Consider the following 23,297-nt stretch of genomic DNA (forward strand, 5'->3'; position numbering starts at 1 on the left):
CAAAATTCCAAATTTTTGTATATAAGAGCTTGAAACTTCTACAGTAGGGTTCTCTGGTACGCTAAAGATGATGGCATGATTTTCATTAAGATTCCTTGGATTTCAGGGGAGTGCTACCCCCTATTTAAAAAATCAGGCAAATTTCCTCAGGCTCGTAACTTTTGATGGGTAACACTAAACTTGATGAATTTTATATATTTGGAATCAGCATAATAAACTGATAATTTTGATTTATTTACTTATATTAAAATTTCGTTTTTTAGAATTTCGGCTACTATTGAGCCGAGTCATTCCTTACTAACAGTACGTTACCACGAACTGTTTGATATAGTTGATATCGAAAAGCCTTATAGTTAATCTGTAGTTGATAGATTTTGTATTTTATGGCTCAAAAAGCCTTATATACACGAGCTGTTTTTCTACGGAGCCGTAGAAGTATTTCAACGCAGCCGTTGAACCGTTATAGTTCAGTTCAGTTCAGTTCACTTTATTTATAATCTAAATACATTTAACTAATATCCCAGTACCCGCCCAAAGAAAGATGCAAAAAAGCCCTTGCGACTGGGCGGGTATATAAAATTCATTCTAATTAATAATTCACTACAAACATAACAAAACAAAAACAACAACAAAAAAAAAGAAAAAAAAAATTTTTTTGGCAGCATAAACGTGCATCCAAAAACTGGAAAAAATGGAGGAGAAACAAAAACGGCCTTTTTTGCGTGCAAACTCAGCAGTGCGAACCGAGGTAAATGTGTGCCATAATCAGAAAGGCATAATCAGAAAGGCATAATCTTTGTGGCCATAATCAGAATGGCATCGTTTGACCTTCTCGTCGAAAATGAGCTTTATATGCAAACGTCGAACTTGGTCTATGGAATGGAACCCATTTTCTTTATTCTCTTTCCAGTTAAATAGGGAAAGGGTATATGTCTGCTTTTTTATTTCGACAGCTAACTAAGTGAACCCAAATCATGTAGCCATGTAGAGAGGCCTTAAGATGGGATTCAGACTTAAAGGGCAAAAATAAGGACTGAAAACACGGCTAGAAACAAAAAGGGGGCTTGTCGGTTATTGGAACACAGCCAAGAAGTGGTTAGGTTAATCCAAATGAAATGTAATAAAACATGATGATAAAATGATACTTTAGAAACAAAATTGTGGAAACCTTACCTAACGTAACATAACCCAACTTAACATAGCCCAAATTAAAATTGCATAAATAATGCATTTTGTCTAAGTTCAATGTTTTGTACCATCAATCACTTCTTTTTGTAGCTATTAAATCGGTTTTCTGAGATGTAACCTATGCGTAATTCTTGAATGTATTTCTAAAAAACCAAAAAAGTACCAAAAAAATTTCTCTACACCTATGATAAACAGTGGGAGATAGCTTAGGAATAACATTATTGTGTCTTTTTTATTGATTAATCAAAGGACGTATTTATACATTAAAAGGAACCGGCTTTCGTAAATGTAAAAGCCATTTACCAAAAAGGTTGTTTTTCTTGCTTTTGCAACTACTAGTTTTACTTGATAATTTCGCTTTAAGTGTTACCCCATTTATCAAAAAATAAAGAAATTCTAATCGTAGGCACAATTAACAAGTTTTAGTGAGGTAACTATTGCAAAGAAGACTTCTGTGAAATCACCGTGATCGAAATTTTTACTTTTTTGTGTTGCACAATTTAAGCTTGAAAGAAAAATCTTGTTTAATTGTATGCCCGGAATAGTTAATATTAACAATGCTTTAACTGCAGTGAGTCTTGCATGCCAGCAATGAAGCAGTATCCACATGATAGTACCTCTTGCTTGTTCTATCAAAAATGGATTTGGCAAAAATGCAATTAGTATTAAGGTAGTTGAGTTCATAATTTTTGTTAAATCAAAGGCTTCTCGGAATTCATGTTTCTGAACAAGATGGGTTACAGACAACAGATTTTCGGAGGGACCATTGGAGGACTTTTAGGCAGATCTGTATGTTTAGACCGTGTCTTAGACCATTTTAGACCGTGTCCCTTTAGTGACAGGCCGCCGTGCAAAAAGTGGGGTAGCAATACTACTGGTAGTTTTTAAATTTGTTGGCAAATTTTGTCTGAGAATAGCATTTTTACATATAAAAATAATTTTTGCTCAAAGAAAAGCTGTGAAAGCATAAGCTGTGCTGCTAAAGTTTTGGCAGCTTTTTGAATTCTACTACTGGCAGGTCTGGAGCTTTTTACACACCTGGTGACAGGTATGACATATATTAATATTAAATCTAAGGAATGGCTCACCAAAAGCAAGGGTGCAGCCAGAATTTTTGTTCGGGGGGCTTTAACAATAAAAACTTTAAAAAATACATCAAAATTTTAGACATTTTGTCACGTCTTTAATAGTTGCACACAAATTTCGGTGGTGGGGGTTCAGCCCTGTACACCCATCAATACAGCCTTGGCCAAAAGGCTAGTAAACACATGAACATATACACCATACAATATGCAGAGTACCAGGGGACCGAGCTTCGAGGATGAAGCTAATTTTAGACACAAAACTATGTCTAGTGTATGCCCTCCAAGAGCCGTTCAAAAGAGTGAGGGGCAACCGGGGCAGCTACACAGCTGAGGGTGCCGCGGCTAGGGGGCTGATTACTATGATCAGATCTCTGATTTTCATTCTGCTTTTTGGCTTTTATTTGAGTTAAGGGTTCTCTAGTTAATTTTTCCTCTGGAACCAACAACCCTTGGAACGGCTCTGTCACACAATCTCCCCCTACGCGAAAAATTTGCCTCCGAAAATTCCCCTCAGGCAAAATTGAGAAGCCAAAATAAAAAGTAAGACAAAAAAAGGAATAAAGAAAAGAAGGGATTCTGCAATGGTCTACCTATATTCCAAAATAAAGGTCGAATATAAAATGTAGAAAATACCATAGCTATGGTGTAGAACATACATATATTTTATTTATTTCAATTCTTCTTTTCGTGTTTCTTGGGGTTGAGAGTTTAGTTATCATTGGAAGGTAATATAAAACTAAAGAAATTAGTTTGCTTGCTAATATGAAATATCAGGTACCAAGTTTCGTTCGGTGGAAAGGAAGACAGTTTTTTAAACTTTAATTTCATTCTATTTTATTTGGCAAACCTTTTTTATATTTATAGCATTCCTATATTTATAGCTATGTTATACCATCCGTATATTTATACAATCCCTAATAGGTATATTTTATCGCAAATAGGATACCGTTGAGAGGGTTTCAGAATGATGTGAACTCGGGTTGTGCGGAGGAGTTTGTTAAACCCTCCCCTTAAATTTTGAGATTTTTAATAGGCAACGCTATATTTGTCCCTAAAGTTAAGACCAGCAGTAGGACCGAGCCCGCATCCATAGGGACTATTTAGCTTATACAGTGTCATCCTATTTCCAAAGACATTTAATATAATTTCTGTTCCTATATTTCTTAGTTTATTCATACATTTTATTTTCTTTCAAATCCCCCCTCTCCCCAGAAAAATATAATTTTCCCCTCGCCCACTTATGCTACTGGTGGGGAGGCCTAAGAATCCAGGAATTTGTGTCATTAATTATTTATCTTCAAGTGATTTTACAATTTATTTATTTTTGCTACATTGATGAATCCCGCCTCGAAATATAAAACCCTGATGCGATTCGTACAAAACTCCTTAATTGAATAACAAATTCTTAAATAGCATTTTAGGCCAATTTATTGCCAGAAGGAAAAATATAGCTAATAATATTAATTTTACTCGAGAGTTTTTTTGTCAAAAAAAAGAAAGTCTTAATAGTTTGTTAATACCACATACAAGCCGCAAGATCCATTTAATAATTATGAAATGGTCAAAAACGAAGAATAATTGTTTCTAAAAACCGTAGACGTACGTAGTATTTTGGTCACTTTCGGTTGTTCGGGAGCTTAGTCAAATACAAATTAACAATAGGTGACAACCAAATGCCTGAAACACACCATATGTACACCTAGAAACATTTATCAATAATATGAATTGTTCTTTGATTCTGAATCTGTCATCAAACTTCTACGAATTTTGAAATGGCAAGAAATTGACTGGAGAAGTTTGTATCAAAACTAATTTGTTCCTAAACAGTACCTTCTATTAATATGTCTTCGTATCTTTTTGCGGATTCCTCTTACAGTAGGAAAACTGCTGTTCCAAACCTCCATGTCTTCTCAATGTCTAATTCTAATTAAATAAAAAAAATAAGTTTCTTTAAATGAAAGTAAAGAGTGAAGTTAAAACGAAGAGAAATTATTCCGTATATGAAGGAGCCCCCCTTGCTTTATCCCAAACTTTGACTTTTTGTCTCAATTCTTTAAGAAAGGTAACTTAAGCACAAGATCCGTTGACTTGAAATAAGAAGTATTTTTAAGGCACTGTCAAACTTTAGTGTAAAGAACGAGAGAGTTGTGGAGGCGGTAGCCTCCCCAACGTACGGAATAATTTCTGTTCGTCCTAAGTTTTAATGTCGCTTTTAACTTTTATCTGAGAAAACTTGTTTTTATTTAATTTCTGTTCTTTTCTCGTAGTATATGGGTTACCTAGTATAGGGTTACTAGTACTAGTTACGTAGTATAGGGTTACCCTTAGTGCAATGGAGTGTACTGGGGTGTACAATGGGGTGTACAGGCTCGTTCAAACCCGACTCTTGTATAAAATTAAAAAAATTTGTTGTGAAAATTCAACTTGTGTACAGCAATGTTTTGAGAAAAAAAGTTCATTTAGTTTATTCACTTTTCGAAAGAATAAATCATTTTATAGGGTCATCATTTCCACGATTTTAAAGGTGAATTTATAAGCTAGAAGAAACTGTTTTATAAACTTGTTCACCTGGATGCCCGCAAGAAACAAGAAGACATTAGATATTGTATATAAATGGGAAATGAGACATGTTGTCTTTGAAGCTCGGTGAAAACAAAGGTCCTAGTAGTAGTTGTCATCCCCCTTTAAGAAATTTTCTTGCGAGACTCATGGCGCTTTTTGTCTCTTTCCACCTCTGTGTCGTTAGAATTTATATTATATTCTGTACAGCCCAGTTCGTTTTTGCCCCTTCTATTTATGGATTCTTGAGAAAAAAATATTTTCTACTTTTTAGTCCATTTTAAAAATGAATTTAAAAAAAAATATACTTATTTTTTAGTGAAGGATTTAAATCTCGAAATGAACTTGTATTGGTTTTTAAAGAATACCTCCTAAAATACATAATTTCAACTACGTTGAACAAAATGGCTATTTCAAATTTTATTGGATGTGTTTGGGGAAAGGGTTGGTGTGGGAGGGGGGTTAGTCGCCCTCCAATCAGTTTTGACTTTTAAGAAGGGCACCAACCCTTCGAATTTCCAATCGAATGAGCCTTTTTTGAAGTTCATACGACAACTCCTTTGATACGTAGTGCCCAGATCTAAAACCATCCCCCCAAAGAAAATAATACATTGTGCCAACATCGCTTTTTGCTTAGGCAGCGCTTTTGCGCTGCATAAGATTAAATAAAAAACAGGTATTTTCAACTGAAAGTAAGGAGCAATATCATAATTAAAACGCACATAAATTATTACGTATGTGAGGTCGATTACCCCCTCCTTAGTTGCTCACTCTTTGCGCTAAAGTTTGGCTTTTTGTTCCAGTTATTTAAAAATGACTCCTGAAACTCAAGTGCAGTTTAAATAGAGTAAGAAACTTTTTTTAAAGTTATAAAAAAAATTAGCATGAAGAGCAAGTTTTGGAGTGGGGCAACCGCCCTCATATACTTTATAATTTTGGTTGGTTTTAAGTTCTAATTTGTTCCTTATTTCTTGTTAAAAAAAAGGTGTTATTTAAATTTAATTTCTGATTGTTTCAAAATAATTCCAAGAAATTCAGCTCCCCCTTCATGGAAAATTCCATTCCCTATGGAAAATTTTCTCCATGGAACACCCTCCTAAATACCCCCCGCCGGAAAATATCTGTATACTTCCCAGTAACCAATACTGTATATAAACAGTTGGCAAAGTTCATAGCTTTCATCCCTTCCCCTGGGGTTGTGGGGGTCAAGTCATCCTCAAAGACATAGTTATTAGATATTTTGACTGTACTGAAAAAATAGTTATCTCAAAATTTTGATTGGGTGACTTCGGGGACAAAAGGGGGCTCGGGAGGGGTAATAGCTGCCCTCCAACAGTTTTAGTCACTTGAAAAGGGCACTAGGACTTTTGATTTCCGATCAAACGAGCCCTCTCCTTATCTTCTAGGGTCAGTGGCTCGATACGATCACTTTTGAGAAAAACATACAAAAGACTACAAAAAAAAAAAAATAATAATAATAAACACACATCTTTGATCTTTCTTCTGGTAAAATGTGCAAAATACCAGATTTTTGTTTATAGGAGGTTGAAACCTCCACAGTAGAGTTCTCTTATATGCTGAATCTGATGGTATGATTTTTATTAGGACCACTTGATGTTTTGGGGGTGTTTCCCTCCTTTTTCAAAAATTGACTCCTCACTTTTGATGGGTAATATTAAATTTGATGGATTTTATATTTTTTGAATAAAAATTCGATTCTTCTGATGTATCTGTTGTTATCAAGACTCTGTTTCTTAGAGTTTTGGTTGCTATTGAGCCGCATCTCTCATTACTTCGGCCGAGCGCCCATGGGGCAACTGTTTTAAGACAACAGTTGGAAATTAGTCTCATCTGCAAGTGGTTTACGACCAGTTTACAGCCAAAATGAAACGTGTCTCTGCCCAAGGACGTGAGTGGTTGTGGATCAGTTGTGTTATGTACCGTAGATTTCATAGGGGCCAGAGGGAGAACTGGGTCCATTCCTACTTGTAAAGAAATGCAAAGTCTCGTCTGTTCTTAGCAGCAAAAGAACTATCATGTTTACTGTTTACTTCAGCTGCCACCATTTGCCAAGCTTTCTCTGTCACGTCTTTCCTTGAGTACACTGGAAGTTTTTAGTTGTACAGCTCTTCATGCTTCTCCACTTCTTCTTCGAATTTCGCCTTTAATTCCTGGTCTGACATGTCGAGAGCCAAAATAGTTGGACAATATCAACGCGGTAGCTCTCAAAAATATGTGGGACAACAGTATGTAACGCAACTGTGACCACGGCTGGAGGCTCATAGGGAACCGGTTTGAGACTGATTGGAAACCAGTCTCACTCATCTGGATGCTTTGTGAGCGGTGCCCCACTCTACCTCAACGCCAAGATCACAAAGCTGTTGCTTGCACAGTCAGTTAGCAATTCTAGTCTCAAAACAGTTGCTCCGTGGGTGCTGGGCCTTACAGTTCTTTACCTCGGACTGTTTGATAAGAGTTGTAAACATTCTACAACTTAGGAAGCTTATATACTAATTGCTGAAAGCAGATTTTTTAGACGATTCATATCTTAGGTGATTAGGAGGGGTCCCATCTATCTCTTCTTCCGAACCTGTAATCAGGGATTCATAAAGTAGGACTATGTAATGCTTTATTAGCGTTATTTATTTTGTGCCTGTTATTGCCAAAACGGAAAGATTCCGATTACGATTATTTGTCAATTATGACTACCCACCACACCAATTGAGACAAGGTAGAGATGGAAATTTGGCATGGTTCTTAGACAATGCCGAGGAAAGACAGAATCTGCTGGAAGAAGCTGTCAAAGCTCTTTACTACTGCTGTTACTAACAATTCATTGAATCATCAAGCTGCCTGAGACTAACCAAGTGGCGCGAGCTCCTCCTTCGTGCCAATCTGTGCAAAGCCTCACTGTTTACCCCTTCCCATGACGCTCCACAGTCTTCTAAAATAAATATATGGAAAATGTATATAGCTTAGTAAACTTTGCTGGGGTTTTTTCATCAATAGCAATCATTATTTTTCTTCTATTAGCTACTGAAAGTCATCTAAGCACACATCATCATTATTTTCAACATGGCCTCTTATCCTTTCAGTAGAACAGCTGCCAATTCTTCCAGAATTCCCCAATTTGCAAGCTGAATATATCTAGGTTCGTCTCTCTTTCTACGAGAAAAACTTGGCATACCACTTGAAATTAATACTTGAAAGGAATATATTGACTTTGTAATTGATTCCGAGGAAGGGTGGCATCAAGGCCGTATCCAATATTTTACTTTGTGTGGGGGGGGGGTCGCAAAATAGCAGCAAAGGTTGTTTATATGTATTTTTGTTACTTGCTTACGAGTCGGGACACAGTTTTGGAGCGGTGGGCTTAAACCACATGACCTTTCTCTGGATACGGCCACGAATGATATAGATCATGGGATGACATAAAAGTCCAAATCAACATCAAGATCATCACATTACCCTGGCCTATACTACTGCATTAAATCTTTGTATTAAGGTTACGACACTAAATTGGTATCTTACTCCCACAGTAATTCTTTTGTGACCAATTTGAAAAAAAAAAACTCAACAAAGATTTACATCTTCCTGGCAGCTTGAGAGATCCTTTTAATTATCAATATATACAAGCTGAGATTCCTAGTGCATAATTGCTGTTCCATCCAGACATATGCCGTTGGAATAAAGACATAAATAAGGTTTGGATGTACCCCAGAATCCCATATTAAACATGGGCGTAGCTATAGTATTTTTATTGGGGGGGGGAATGGTTCTATTGCAATGATTCCAGTTCTTTCCTATTTGTAGACGTAGAGAGTGTATTCACTTCCACTTTTGAAAGTTTTAAAACGAGAGAATCTAATCTTGAACTTATAGATTTAAGAAAGTAAAAACGCCTTAATTATCTGGGGGAAAAATTAGCCTGAGCAAATATGGTCAAAAAGGAAGCATATAATATTTTTCAATTTTACCATTAACTAGGCTCACATTTTACTTGGTACTACTACTACTACTAATAACTCACTGCAGCACCAAGCCGCCTGAGGCCAACACAGCTACGCACGCTCCTCCTCCAACCTAATCTATTTAAAGCCTCCCTCTTTACACCCTCCCAGGAAGTTCCCATTTCCTTTAAATCCTTATTTATGACATCCTCCCAACCCAGACAAGGACGACCTGCTTTCCGTGTAGCCCCAGACGGTTGGCCAAAAAGGACAATCTTCGGTAATCTGTCATCCTTCATCCGTAGAACGTGGCCTAGCCATCTCAACCTTTCTTTCATTATAGCCCCAGAAAGCGGGACTGAACCACACTTTTCGTACAACCTACTGTTTGAAATACGGTCAGTCAGCCGGGTACCCAGAACAATCCGTAGGCAATTTCTCTGGAAAACATCTAGTAAATTTTCATCTGCTTTTCGGAGTGTCCATGCTTCAGAGCCATATTTGACCACTGTCATCACTGTAGCTTCCAATATTCTAATCTTGGTTTGTAGGCTTATCTTTCTATTCTTCCAAACTTTTTTTAACTATGAAAAAACACCCTGAGCTTTAGCTATTCTACTTTTAACATCTTCACTGCTCCCACCATCTTTACTAATAATACTACCAAGGTAACTGAAGCTCCCAACCTGATCAATCTTTTCGTTACCTAAGTTCACCTGTTCATCTTCACTTATTCCTAACCTTAGTGACTTAGTCTTCTTAACATTAATTTTCAAGCCTATTTTAGCACCCTGAACTCGTAATTTTACTTGGTAATAAGGTTTCAATGGCAGTATATTTGGAAAAATATTAATGTGGAACATATTACGAAGCGTAATGGACCCATATTTTTCTCGTTTTCCTTATGTTAACAATGAGCATGGATTAACTTAAAAAAAAAGTTATATTCTCAAAGTAAAGAGCGAATTTGACACTTAAAACCTTCAACAGTTTTAAAGCTACCTACTAAATTATAGTTTTCCCAAATTATTGGGGGGGTAACTGTCCCTCTTACCCCCTCAACGACACCACTGATATTAAAGAAAGTAGTCAGGAATACTTGGGTTAATTTCGCTATTTGAGGGTTAAGCGGTGATACTAAAAGTGCAAAATTGCACTGCGACTTAACGCTAACTTTAAAATTTTACAATAAAAAAAAATAATTTTTTTTTAAATTTAACAATCAAATTTATAGACTCTCAGGATCTTTTACATGCGCTTTTAAGGCTCTTCACAGTGTCTCAATCTTCTACATTCATTTTGAATATCATCTGAGTCTGTTTAATTATAGCTAAAAAATGCCCAAGAAGCATCTGTTTACCCTAATAACAAGGGAAAAGCAATCCATGTAACATTTCTGTTTGAGAGGAGAAACCCAAAATTATTATATTCCCTAGGATAAACCAATTATTAAGTATAATTCTTTTTTGGGATAATTCCACTGTAACTAAAGGGCTAGATAGGCGAAGCCTTTTCTCCCAGTGGCGCGGGCCCGACCATACGAGTCCGAAAAATAAGCTGGGATGATAATAATTTGAGTAGTATAGGCGTATGAAACCGTATTTTAAGGTTTTAATGCCTTTTCAGTTTTATATACCTGGGCAAGGGCGTTTCTAGGAATTTTATTCGGGGGATTTTTGGAGGGGTTTACAAAAAACTAAAAAACCGTAAAATATTTTTGTATGCATTTTGTTACATTTTTACGACTCAGCGAAAAATTTTGTGGGTAGGGGGGGGTCAAACCCGGTTAACCCCTCCCCCGAATACGACCTTGTATCTAGAAATTAATCTAGTGGGCTTGACTATTGTAAAGCTAGAGCTATGCGAAGAACTGACCTTCCTTGAATGTAGGGAAGGTTATTAAGAAAGGATTTAAAGGAAACAGGATCTTCGTGTGAGAGAATAAAGAGTGAAGCTTTGAAAAGTTATTGGTGGAGGAGGAGAGTGTGGAGCTTTGTTGACCTAAGACAACTTGGTGCTTCACTGAGTAGGTAGTTATAACGCTATTGTATTCTCGCCATGTTTCAGCTTGTGAGCGAAATTTGGAACTAGCTAAACAATATGAATTGTATTTCTGACCTTGAATGCCATAACTTTTGAGTTACATCCACTTCAAAAGTGTACTTGGTTGCGCCCATGTTTTGATGGTGTCCGATGGGCCGATTCCTACCTGGTTCAAAAATAGAATTACCTTCTATGTCCTTTGATCTATTTTGCTTAATCTTGTTTCATAATGATACGTTATAACCGGATTTTTTTAAAATCAAGTTTTAAAAAGCCTCTTTGGCATAGTCAACTTGAAGCAATATATTAAAATGTCTTACAGACATAATAATTTTACCTACATAATTAACGTGACTTAATTTAAAAAGTGACTGGAGGGTATTTACTTTAAAAAAAACGACATTCTAGTCCTTATAAAACCTGTGACTTCACGGTTTATCAAGCGAGGTGTTCGCAAGTTGCTACATCGATGTCAATAATATGGCGAGCGTAAGAATTACTTTTAGGGCAATCAATGATAGCCTTTGACTAATTTTCAATGGGTACTGCCCCATCTGGGGTAAAGCCAAAAGCAGTCTGTCCATAAATGGACCAGAAAGAGGTTATAAGGGAGGATTTAAAGGAAACAAGAACGGTGCTTGTGTATTATTCAGAACACACTCAAGAAGTGAAGTTAGGTTCTTTCGTGAAACAAACTACGATGCAGGTACATTTTAATTAAATATTTGGTACTTGTTCATTATTCAATTGATTCAATTCAGTTCAGAGCACACTCAAAAATTTTGCTGAGAAAATCTGGTTTCATAGCCACAAAGACAAAACTCAATTTAGTTTGCTATGCATAGTGATAGAAGATAGTGTCTGAACATGGATTTTAAATGAAGATTTGGGATTTGCCTGACATTTCTGCGTTCTGGGTACATAAGTTTAAGTTCTAATTTTACAATTTTCCTAATAGAGTATTATATTTTCATTAGTATTTATATTTTCATCATATTTTGTTCTACTTCATTAGCTTTATCAAAAGTTTGGGCTATATATTTGTACATTAGGGGGGTGGTGCATTATATCAAATACCTAACTTAATCAAACCTAACCACCTCTATATATAAAATATTACATTAAAATGTACCTGCATCGTAGTTTGTTTCACGAAAGAACCTAACTTCACTTATTGAGTGTGTTCTGAATAATACATAAGTACCACAAGAACTTCGTGGGAGGGGAAAAAAGTGGAGTTGAATAGATTCCGGTTGAGTAAAAGCGTTTGCAGCTGTGTTAACCTCAGGTGGCCTCTGTGTTGACCTCAGTGGTTGTGGACTGATTCAAGACCAGTTTTTTTTTTCGAATCAAGTTTTAAGAAAAGCTTATCTGGTGTTTTTTTAGGTTTCTGCAGAAAGTGGCGTTCTCTATAATTTTGTAGCTTAAGACAACAGTTTCGGCTGAAAGAGGGCCAAGATGCAATAGAGCAAAGATTTTGAAATCGCCACTAATTAGAATTATATAAACTAAATATTGAGCTTGCGATTTCAGGTGAAATTACGCCTGCCACTGATGTTTTCGTTCCTAAGCATAGTCAACAATAGACTATTGAAGCCTAAATTTCAGTACTGATATAAATAAGCCTTTTGTTTTGCTTTTTACTACAGAGCTAACTCAATGACATACAGCGAGACGCGGACGTCCTACGGATTCTATTTTGAACAAGTCTTTACTATCTCTTAAGAAAACAAAGTTGGGAAATAGGCTATGATATTAAGTCGGTACATCGAAAGCATGATATTAAATTTGTACGACACAATGAGTGTATTCAACACGAACATTTTTCCCAAAATAACCAACAATTTCCTTTTTCCATGCGCTCAGGTCAGGTATTTTGGCATAACGACATGGAAGTTTAGAATATCCTATTAATCTATGGAACTAACCCCGCACATTCAGATTTTCTATCACATTTTCCTAATTCTACTGGAATTCTTCGCGCGGCTCAAATTTCGCTGAATAATTCAAAAACTAGACTCTGTATTTGCAATCCAGGTCGTCAGTAGAAAACGCCACTGTCAGGTTGACGCTGGATTATAAGCGGCAGTCATGATTATGAGGATTTAATTTTTATTGACAGTCATCATGTAGTTCGCGGTAACGAACTGTAGGAAGGAGCCACTCGGCTCGACAGCAACCGAAACTCTGAAAAACAGAATTTTGATATCAATATACGCATCAAAAGAATTGCATTTTTGTGCTGATTTTAAAAATATAAGTTTCATCAAGTTTAGTTGTACACATCGAAAGTTACGAGTCTGTGAAAATTTGCCGTATTTTGAAAAAAAAGGCAAAAACACCCCCTAAAAGTCATAGAATCCTATGAAAATTATACCATCACATTCAGAGTATCAGAATACCCTATACTGGTTTCAAGCTCCTATCTGCAAAAATACGGAATTTGCATTTTTCGCCAGAAGAAAGATCATGGCACAAAAGGGCTCATTCTAACGGACATTAAAAGTTCTAGTGCCCTTTCTAAGTGATCCGAAAAATTGGAGGGCAACTAGGCCCCCTCCCACACTTATTTCTTCCCAAAGTCACCGGATCAAAATTTTGAGATAGCCATTTTGTTGAACATAGTCGAAAACCAAATAAATACATCGTTGACAAAGACTTAATCCCCCACACTCCCAAGGGGAAGGGCTGCAAGCTCACGTTTTCAGGGGGTATTTTTCTTGTACAGGGGTTGGGGGTTACGTGGGAGCATCTTTTCATGGAGGTTTTTATCATGGGGGAAGAGAATTTCCATGAAGAGGCCGCTGGATTTTCCAGTATTATTTGAAACAACAATGAGAAATTAAATAAAAAGAAAACAAGTTTTTTCAACTGAAAGTAAGGAGCAACATTAAAACTTAATACGAACAGAAATTATTACTTATATGAGGGGGTTCGTTCCCTCAATACCTCTTTCTTTACGCTAAAGTATTTTTGTAATTTCATAAGAGCTATTTATTGTAACTAAACGGCCTTTGTGGTTCAGGGGTCATCCTTAAGGAATTGGAGCAAAATTTGAACAAAAGAGCGAGGTATTGACGAGGGGGCGAACCCCCTCATGTACGTAATAAAAATATACGAATATAGAACTTAGTTACACAAGTTAATTTATAAATTGCGTATATTTATTACTAAAAAAAAACGTTCGTAAATAAAATTAAAAGTTAGTGGCCTTTTAAGTAAACAAAAAACTGTAGGACAACTAGGCCCCCTCTTCCGCCCCTTTTTTTCTCAAAATGGTCCGATCAAAACTTTGAGGAAGCCATTTAGCCAAAAAAAATAAAATTAATTTGCAAATTTCGTTTTAATTATTCATTTACGGTGAGCCAAAATCAAATTTTCATTAATTTAAAAACGATCAGAAATTAAATTAAAACAAAAGTTTTGTCAACTGAAAAAAAGGAACAGCATAAGAACTTAAAACAAACGGAAACCATTACGTATATGAGAAGGTTCGTCCCCTCCTCAATATCTCGCTCTTTATGCTAAAGTACTTTTAAAGGAAATCAAAAGAGCTATTTATTCTAATTAAACGGCCTCTGTGGTTCAGGGGTAATTCTTAAAGAATTGGAACAAATTCGAGCTTTAGTGTAAAGAGCGAGGCATTGACGAGGAGACGAACACCGCTCCCCCCATGTACGTAATAAAAATATACGAATGTAAGAATTCGTTACGTAAGTTAATTTGTAAGTTACGTATATTTATTACTAAAAAGGACGTTCGTAGATAAAGTTAAAAGTTATAGTGGTTTTTTAAGTAACAAAACAATTGGAGGGCAACCGGGCTCCCTCCCCAGCCCTTTTCCCCCAAAATTAATATACAAATTTCGTTTTAATTATTCGTGTACGGTGATCTAAAATCAACACCTACATTAATTCAGAAACGTTCAGAAATTAAATAAAAAAAACAATTTTTTTAAACTGAAAGTAAGGAGCGACATTAAAACTTAAAACAAACAGAAATTATTCCGTATATGAAAGGGACTGTCCCCTCCTCAGCGCCCCGCTCTTTACGCTAAAGTTTGACTCTTTCTCACTACTCTACTTTTTAAAACAATAAAAAACAACAATGAACAATAATTTCTGTTCGTTTTTAAGTTTTAATGTCGCTCCTTACTTTCAATTAAAAAACTTGTTTTTTTTTATTTAATCAAGACCTTAAATCGAGAAGTTTCGTTGAGGGATGTCTTATCACGGAAATTACTGTTCAGCAGTACTTGAAAATAATATTATACTGTAATAAAGTTGGATTTTAATGTTGCTTTCACCTTGAAAAGTAAGATTGACAATTTCCTAGTCAGGATTTATTTCTACTAAATTCAGAATCCTCAGCAGGTGTGTGTCTCGTCTGAGAGACGCAAAGAGTTTTTGAATGTGTCAGCCCCTCCGCACCTGTAATAATAAATTTTAAGGAAAGCATCTGTAATAATAAATTTTAAGGTAAAGGTACATTACTGGTCTAAAATCTAGGAATGTATATATGTTTTTTAATGTTTCAAAATGAAATTTTGTAAAAACTACAATTCGAAGTTATTGTTTTTTGCTTCTGTTTAGTAGGCTATTCAATTTAGTAGGCTAAGCCAGGTAATCTTGGATCTAAACGAATTTAAAACGTCTTCTTTTTTGTTGAAATCATTGTGGATTCCACCTACCGTCTAAAAAAAGGTTTTGAAAAGTCTCCTTAGTCAATTGGAAAAGTGTGCTAAGTATTCAGGTCTTTTTTATTCCAAAGCTTTTTTCTTTTCCAGGAAATAGTTAGAGACTGAATTTTTGAACATTTGTTCCCCTCCCTAAGAAAATCTACTGACCTCCCTACCTCCCAATGCCTTCTGAAGACAAGAACAAAATTTCCACTGTACTAAAAAAACAAACAGACAAAACGAGTGAATGTGCTGATAATTGCTCCTTAAAGTCTTAATAATTTTGATTTATTAAAGTTAAAAAATTGAAAACATTTAAAACGTATTTTGTTTTCATTAAAGTGCAAATTATGTTTTGGTCTTCAGAATGAATAGGGTGGTCAGCCCTGCTCACATTAATTTATCCTCGTTTTGAGTTTGACTCAGCTATTTATTGTAATTTCTGCTAATTTTGGGTTTCATTTATTTGTTGATGGTGATTTGAGGTAGTTTTACGCTTGGAAAATTATTTCACTTTATTTCTGCTCATTTTTGGTTTAACACAGCTCTTTCATTTTCTTTGAAAAAGTTATTTTGTGGGAACAGTTTTTAAATTAATTCTTTCTTAATACCGTGGGTTGATCGTAGTTTGTCCACCTATACCTGGATCAAGAATTTTTTTTTATGTTTTTGAATGGTCGGGTTCATGATATTATAGCTTCTAATGCCAGTTAAATGCTATAGTCAAGAATTCACGGATCTTATTAGCGGGATTCATTTTAAAATTTGCATAGGTTAGACCTTAGCAAGGAATGTGTTTTAGTGCAGCTAAACTTGCGACTGTTTTAACTGGAATTTATTCTAAAATTGCATTCAAAGAGTGGCTTCTATTTGCTTAGTTTGAAGTGGGAAAAACCATTAGCTGTTTAGCCAGAGAGAAAATACGGTATTTCGTTTAAGAAAAAACACCTTTTCTTCGGTGATCTTGGGTTTTACCATCCCAATGGCTCAGGTTCAAAATGGAATTTGTAATGGGTTACAGTAATTTTTCTTTCGTGTTATGTATGTCAACACACCTGTACTATTTACTTTAGGTTCTTTTTCTGTCATTTTGAAATTCCATGTTTGCTGCTTTGTTCTCTCTGAATCGCATCAATTTGTGCTTTATCCTCGTATCGTCTTAGGAAAACCTTCGTTCAGAGATGTAGCTCAAGGGAGCCTCCGATAGCTGTATCCAATGTCACATCCAGGGGATGGGGTTTACCGGGTTTGATCCTCCCCCCTCCTGAAAGTTTTGTCCTATTCGTAAAAAATCAACAAAAATGCATTTAGACAAATTTTCGATGCGTTTTTTTGAGTACCCCTTCCCCAAGAAAAACGAATAAAAATCCTGGATACGCCCTTAGCTGTACCCCTTCCTGAACCTAGAAAGTCATATATATATATATATATATATATATATATATATATATATATATATATATATATATATATATATATATGTATATATACATATATATATATATATATATATGTATATATATATATATATATATATATATATATATATATATATATATATATATATATATATATATATATATATATGCATCTCTTTGAGGTCTTTTTCATTCATAATTCAGATTGTCAATGAAAATTTAATCCTGAAATGGGTTATCAATGAAAATATGAGTTTATTCGAACCAGATTGTCCTTTGATTCTAACATTTAACAACCTGATACACAATAAAAACTTAACCTCCAATAAAAAAAAACCCTTTTGTACTAACTGCGAACCATGTAACAGATGCAGGGGAACACAAGCAACAAAGTGGATTGGACTCAAATCCTCGAAAGGTGCAAAAAAAAGTTACTACCTTAGCTGCTAATTTAATTGCTAATTTAACCTAATTTAATTTAATAGTCTTGCCAAATTTAATTGGGATTCCGTATCTCAGGACTTATATATATATATATATATATATATATATATATATATATATATATATATATATATATATATATATATATATATATATATATACAAAAGTACAACTATGAGCTTAAATATTAGATATCACAAATTTTGGTAGTTTGGTTGAGATCCAGCAACCCATTTTATTACTTACCCTAGTGACTATAGTTTAGATATTTCTCATTCCCCCCTCTTCCTCTCTCTCTCTCTATGGCCTTCAGATTTCTCACAGACCCCTGAGATAAACAAAAAAGATTTGAACTTGGCGCCCGCTAAGCGTAAAACGACATAACTGCATATGGCAATCTTTGTCATAAGTTCCCGAGTTTTCCTAATTTTTCACGTTTTCCAAAATTTTTCTAATTCTGAGACGTATATGGTTGTGTAAGTTTCCTCGTAACCAATTTAAAGAATAAGATTTTATTTTCGGTGTCCTTGGTATTTTAAGAGATTCGCTTTAAAAAACTGAATTTAAAATGCCTCTTGTTCCCTTGTGGCAAAAGTTGCTCTTTTAAAGTAAAATGTGAATGTAAAGTAAAAATTTGTCGAAATAAATCCAGTAGAAATAAATCCAGTAGCTTTCGAAATTTTCATTTTAATGATGGAACATGGCAATAAGTAAAGAGTGATGTGTGCAGAGTGTATTATTATTTTCAGTTAGTTCAATTAGTTAATTTAATTAATAAAAATTAGTTTAATGTACCTTGGATTAATTCGATTTATTTAATTTAGATATAGATATAATAGAGATTAGGTTTGGAATCCGCAAAGAAACAAGGAAAGTATAAATCATTGTAGACTACTGAAGGAAGTAATTGTTTTTATAAAATAATTAATAAGTTGAATACTCATTTGAGGCAGACGAAATGCCTCAAAACAACCTCCAATTCTGATCAATTGATAAATAATAAGTGTAGTGAATAAGATGATTACCACTAGTTTATAAACTCTCAATAAGTCTTTCATAAGGCCTCATGAGATTTTGTAACAGTAATATATTCAAACTTGAGAAGTCGTTATAGCTTAATTTTGCGTAAAAGCTGTTCAAAAGTGGGCCTAACGCCATATGTCAGATATAAATAAAAATGAATGAAATTTTTAAAAAAGTCGGAAGTTTGCTGAAATAAAATCTATACGCCCCTTTCAGCGATTAAAAAAAGTTTTTTTTAACGGAAAGTAAGGAGCGACATTAAAACTTAAAACGAACAGAAATTACTTCGTATGTAAAAGGGGCTGTTTCCTCATCAACGCCCCGCTCTTTACGTTAAAGCTTGACTCTTTCTCTTAACTCTGCTTTTTAAAACAGTGAAAAACTTAAATCCAAAACAATTATCCAAAGGACCCTCTCCATAGAAAATTAACTACACAAAATCATCTTTTCCTATTTTTCTCCCTCTAAAGAATACTTCGTCCCCTCCTTTACCCCCAGGGTCAGACCTGTTTGCGCTTTTGAAGGTCTTTTAGGCGTTCAATTTCATACTCCCTAATTCTGTTCACCCGCAAGCTTAGCCTGGCATCCATTCATGGGCGTCAATATATTTAGTCAACCAGGACTGTATGATTGATCAGACACGTCTGTTTGGATTCAGGCCAAATTGAATAAAAAAAATGCTTCTTTTTTTAATCGTAGTGAAGAGTGACTCAAACCTAAGACAAACAGAAATAGTTCTGCGCATATTACACCTTTCAATCCTCTGCTCTTTACGCTTAAGTTTAACTAGTACTTCAGTGAAAATTTTTAGCGTAAAAAGAACATAGCCAGGTGAATCTTGTCCATTTAATGATTGTCTTCCAAACCATACGAACTGAAAACGTGCTGCTCATAGCAATCACGTTTTAATGAGCCCTTATACTCTCGAAGCATTTTGACAAAAAAAAGAGTGCTAAACGTTTTATGCTTATTTCTTATATTAAATAAAAAAAAACAAGTTTTTTTAACTGCAAGTAAGGAGCGACATTAAAACTTAAAACGAACAGAAATTAGTCCGTATATGAAAGGGGTTTTCCCCTCCTCAACACCCCGCTGTTTACGCTAAAGTTTGACTCTTTGTCACAACTCTAGTTTTTAAAACAATAAAAAAAACTTTAGCGTAAAAGTTTTTTCATGAATAATTAAAACGAAATTTGCGTATTATTTTTTTTTTTGCTAAATGGCTTTCTCAAGTTTTGATTGGACGATTTTGATAAAAAAAAAGCGGTGGGGGAGGAGGCCTAGTTGCCCTACAATTTTTGGTTACTTAAAATTGCAACTAAAGTTTTTGTTTTTTTTTTTCTATGAACGTTTTTGCTGTTAATAAACATACGTACCTAACGATTTAACTTACGTAACTTCTATATTTGTGTATTTTTATTACGTATATGAGGGGGGTTCACCCCCTCGTCAATACCTCGCTCTTTACACTAAAGTTTCAATTTTGTCCCAAATCTTTAAGAATGACCCTTGAATTACAAAGGCCGTAGAATAAATAGTTGAAATTGCTAAAAATACCTTAACGTAAAGAGCGAGGTATTTTGGAGGAGACGAACCACCCTATATACGTAATATTTTGTGTTCGTTTAATGTTTTAATGCTGCTCATTACTTCCAGTTGAAAAAAAAAATATTTGTTTTCTTATTGTTTATTTTTTTTAATTATTTATTTTCTCATTGTTTTATTTTTTTAAATATTGCTAGAAAATCCTGCGCCCCCTTCATGGAAATTCTCTTCCCTCATGATAAATTCCTCCATGGAAATATCCTCCCACGTAACCCCCGACCTACCCTTACCCCAACGTGAAAAAGCGCTCCTGAAAACGTCTGTACACTTCATAATAACCGTTACTATATGTAAACAATGGTCAAATTTTGTAACTTGCAGCCCCTCCTCTGGGGACTGTGGGGGATCAAGTTGTCCCCAAAGACATACTTATTAGATTTTCGACTAAGCTGAACAGAATGGCTATCTCAAAATTTTGATCCGGTGACTTTAGGGAAAAAGTGTGCGTGGGAGGGGGCCTAGGTGCCCTCCAATTTTTTGGTCACTTAAAAAGGCACTAGAACTAAACACGGCACTAGAAAAAAGGGCACTAGGGCACTAAACACGATCACCCGTGAAAAAAAAAAACAAAAAAAACAAACAAATAAACACGCATCCGTGATATGTCTTCTGGCAAAAAATACAAAATTTCACATTTTTGTAGATAGGAGCTTGAAACTTCTACATTAGGGTTCTCTGATATGCTGAATCTGCTGGTGTTATTTTCGCTTGGTGTGACGATGGTGTGACTTTTAGGGGGTGTTTCCCCCTATTTTCTAAAATACGGCAAATTTTATCAGGCTCTTAACTTTTGATAGGTAAAACGAAACTTGGTGAAACTTATATATTCAAATCAGCATAAAAAGGCGATTCTTTTGATGTTACTATTGGTATCAAAATTCCATTCTTTAGAGTTTCGGTTACTATTGAGCCGGGTCGCTCCTTACTACAGTTCGTTACCACGAACTGTTTGATCGAAGCACTCTTTCAAACTTTGTAATAAAACTCAAACTTTGACGGGAAGAAGCGAGTTTTTTTTTTTTTTTGTATATGGTCGTTTTAAATATGATGCCGAAAGTTTCTTAAATTATGACGGTAACTGCAACTCTAAGCCCCTTAACCCCCCCCCCTCTCCGCGCTGTATGCGCTAAAGACCAACTTTTTTCATCAAAATGCTTTGAATATGAAAGGGGTAATTTATTTGTATTTTACTTATTCAGTAAAATAGGATTATCCCAAATGTAAGAGGGGCTATCACTCCTCAGTTCGCCGCTATTTAATCAAAAATTTCAAAGCATTCCGGGGAGGAATTCGGGGTCTGAAATAACAGGAATGATTTTAGTTCATAATTCAAGAATATTCTGAAGAATATTCCAAGGGGTATGGATATCTTCGGAGACATTTTTCAAGAAATCCTTACCAAACTTGTGTTGGTACATGTTGGTCAAAATGCTACCCCAATAAGAGGGGGCTGTCATATCCTTGGCAACCATATTGCATGCTTATTTAAATTCATTTCGCTAAAAAATGGGGACTACGGGATTTATATCCCCTCCCGTCTTTTTTTTATTTTGACCTCAAGGACCTCTCACGAAAAGAAAGTCTGGCGTAAACAACTGACTCTCAGGTAAGGACTCGTCAGGTGACTCTGGCGTAAACAACTGACTCGTAAACAACCTTGGAAAACAACTGACCTCAGGCATTAGTAACCTCTAATTTGAATCATGTGTGTCAGCCTAGGCATAGACTCTTTGCAAACATCTTGCTCTGCTCCTCCTGTCACTCCAGTCTTTGTCACATCATGAATATAATCTCGAATTTTGCATTGAAAATATTCCAGAATATGAGGGCATCTGTCACTTCTCAGACCCTATATTGCTCTTCTAGTCCAAAGATATTGGACTAGATCCTAGTCCAAAGGAATACTAAGAGTTACGACCCCTGCCCCGCTCTTTAACGATCTGAAGCACCCTTGACGAAAAGTTGGATAATTTTGGCTTGGAAATGCAGCCTTTTAGACCTTATTCCTGCTCCACAGGAAGACACACTAACCTCTTCCTAAATATTTGGTGTACAACTCTGCAATAAAAGAGGGAGGAACCGAAAAAAAAAATCATGCGTATGGAAGTAACTGTAAGGCAACCACAAATAGCATTGTGAAATTCTAAAGCATACTTCTTCTTCTTCTTCGTGTCGTACCTTCAAGAGTGTCTCATTCCAATAACAAGTGTGGATTAGTCCCTTTTTATTCAGAAGGGTCATTTGTTCAAAGTTCAAGTTTTTTGTCTGTGAACACTCGATATTAAAGACCTCTTGACGTCTAGAGCACAAAAACACTATGTTTTATGGAGGCGTTGAAGCCGTTGATTCCCGTTGCATTGTTGGATAGTCATTTCAACCTTCTCCTTTTCGGTCTTTTAATAATTGAATAAAAAAAGCAAGTTTTATTAAATGAAAGTAAGGAGCGATATTAAAACTTAAAACGAACAGAAATTATTCCGTATATGAAAGGGGCTGTCTCCTCCTCAACGCCCCGCTCTTTACGCTAAAGTTTTTCAGTGTTTTAAAAAGTGGATTTGTGAGAAAGAGTCAAACTTTAGCGTAAAGACTGGGACGTTGAGGGGTTCTGATCGGACGATGTTGAGAAAAAAGAGGCGGGGGAGGGGGCTTAGTTGCCCTCCAATTTTTTGGTTACTTAAAAAGGCCACGGGAACTTTTGATTTTATTTACAAACGTTTTTATTAGTAATAAATATACGAAACTTACAAATTAACTTACGTAACGAAATTCTATATTCGTATATTTTTATTATGTATATGAGGGGATTTGCCCCCTCGTCAATACCTCGCTCTTTACACTAAAGCTCGAATTTTTTTCCAGTTCTTTAAGAATGACCACTGTAACGAAGGCCGTTTAATTAGATTAAATGGCTCCTTTGAAATTACTAGAAATACTTTAGCGTAAAGAGCGAGTTATTGAGGAGGAGACGAATCCCCTCGTATACGTAATCATTTTTGTTCGTTTTAAGTTTTAATGTTGCTCCTTACTTTCACTTGAAAAAACTTGCTTTTTTACTTAATTTCTGAACGTTTTTGAATTAGTGCAGGTTTTGATTTTGGCTCAACGTACATGAATAATTAAAACGAAATAAGCATATTAATTTTACTTTTTTTGGCTGAATGGCTTTCGCAAAGTTTTGATCGGACGATTTTGGAATAAAGGGGCGGGGGAGGGGGCCTAGTTGCCCTCCAATTTTTTTGGTTACTTAAAAAGGCCATGAGAACTTTTGATATTATTTACGAATGTTTTTATTAGTAATAAATAT

General features: G+C 35.3%; 1 protein-coding gene across 12 annotated transcripts in view; it reads left to right on the top strand.

Moving 5' to 3' along the window:
• The window catches only part of LOC136040542 (solute carrier family 41 member 3-like), a 117,843-nt gene that overhangs the window by 42,208 nt on the left and 52,338 nt on the right, over nt 1-23,297 (top strand). The window contains exon 1 of one of the 12 annotated variants that reach the window (XM_065724743.1): nt 1,717-1,858. The exons of the other annotated variants lie outside the window; for them this stretch is intronic. Within the exon in view, the coding sequence (XP_065580815.1) occupies nt 1,827-1,858 (32 nt within the window). The 5' untranslated portion in view covers nt 1,717-1,826. Of the gene's footprint in view, nt 1-1,716; nt 1,859-23,297 lie in introns of those variants that run through there. 12 annotated transcript variants of the gene reach the window in all.

Source organism: Artemia franciscana, chromosome 21, assembly GCF_032884065.1.
Source record: "Artemia franciscana chromosome 21, ASM3288406v1, whole genome shotgun sequence".
NCBI lineage: Eukaryota > Metazoa > Arthropoda > Branchiopoda > Anostraca > Artemiidae > Artemia > Artemia franciscana.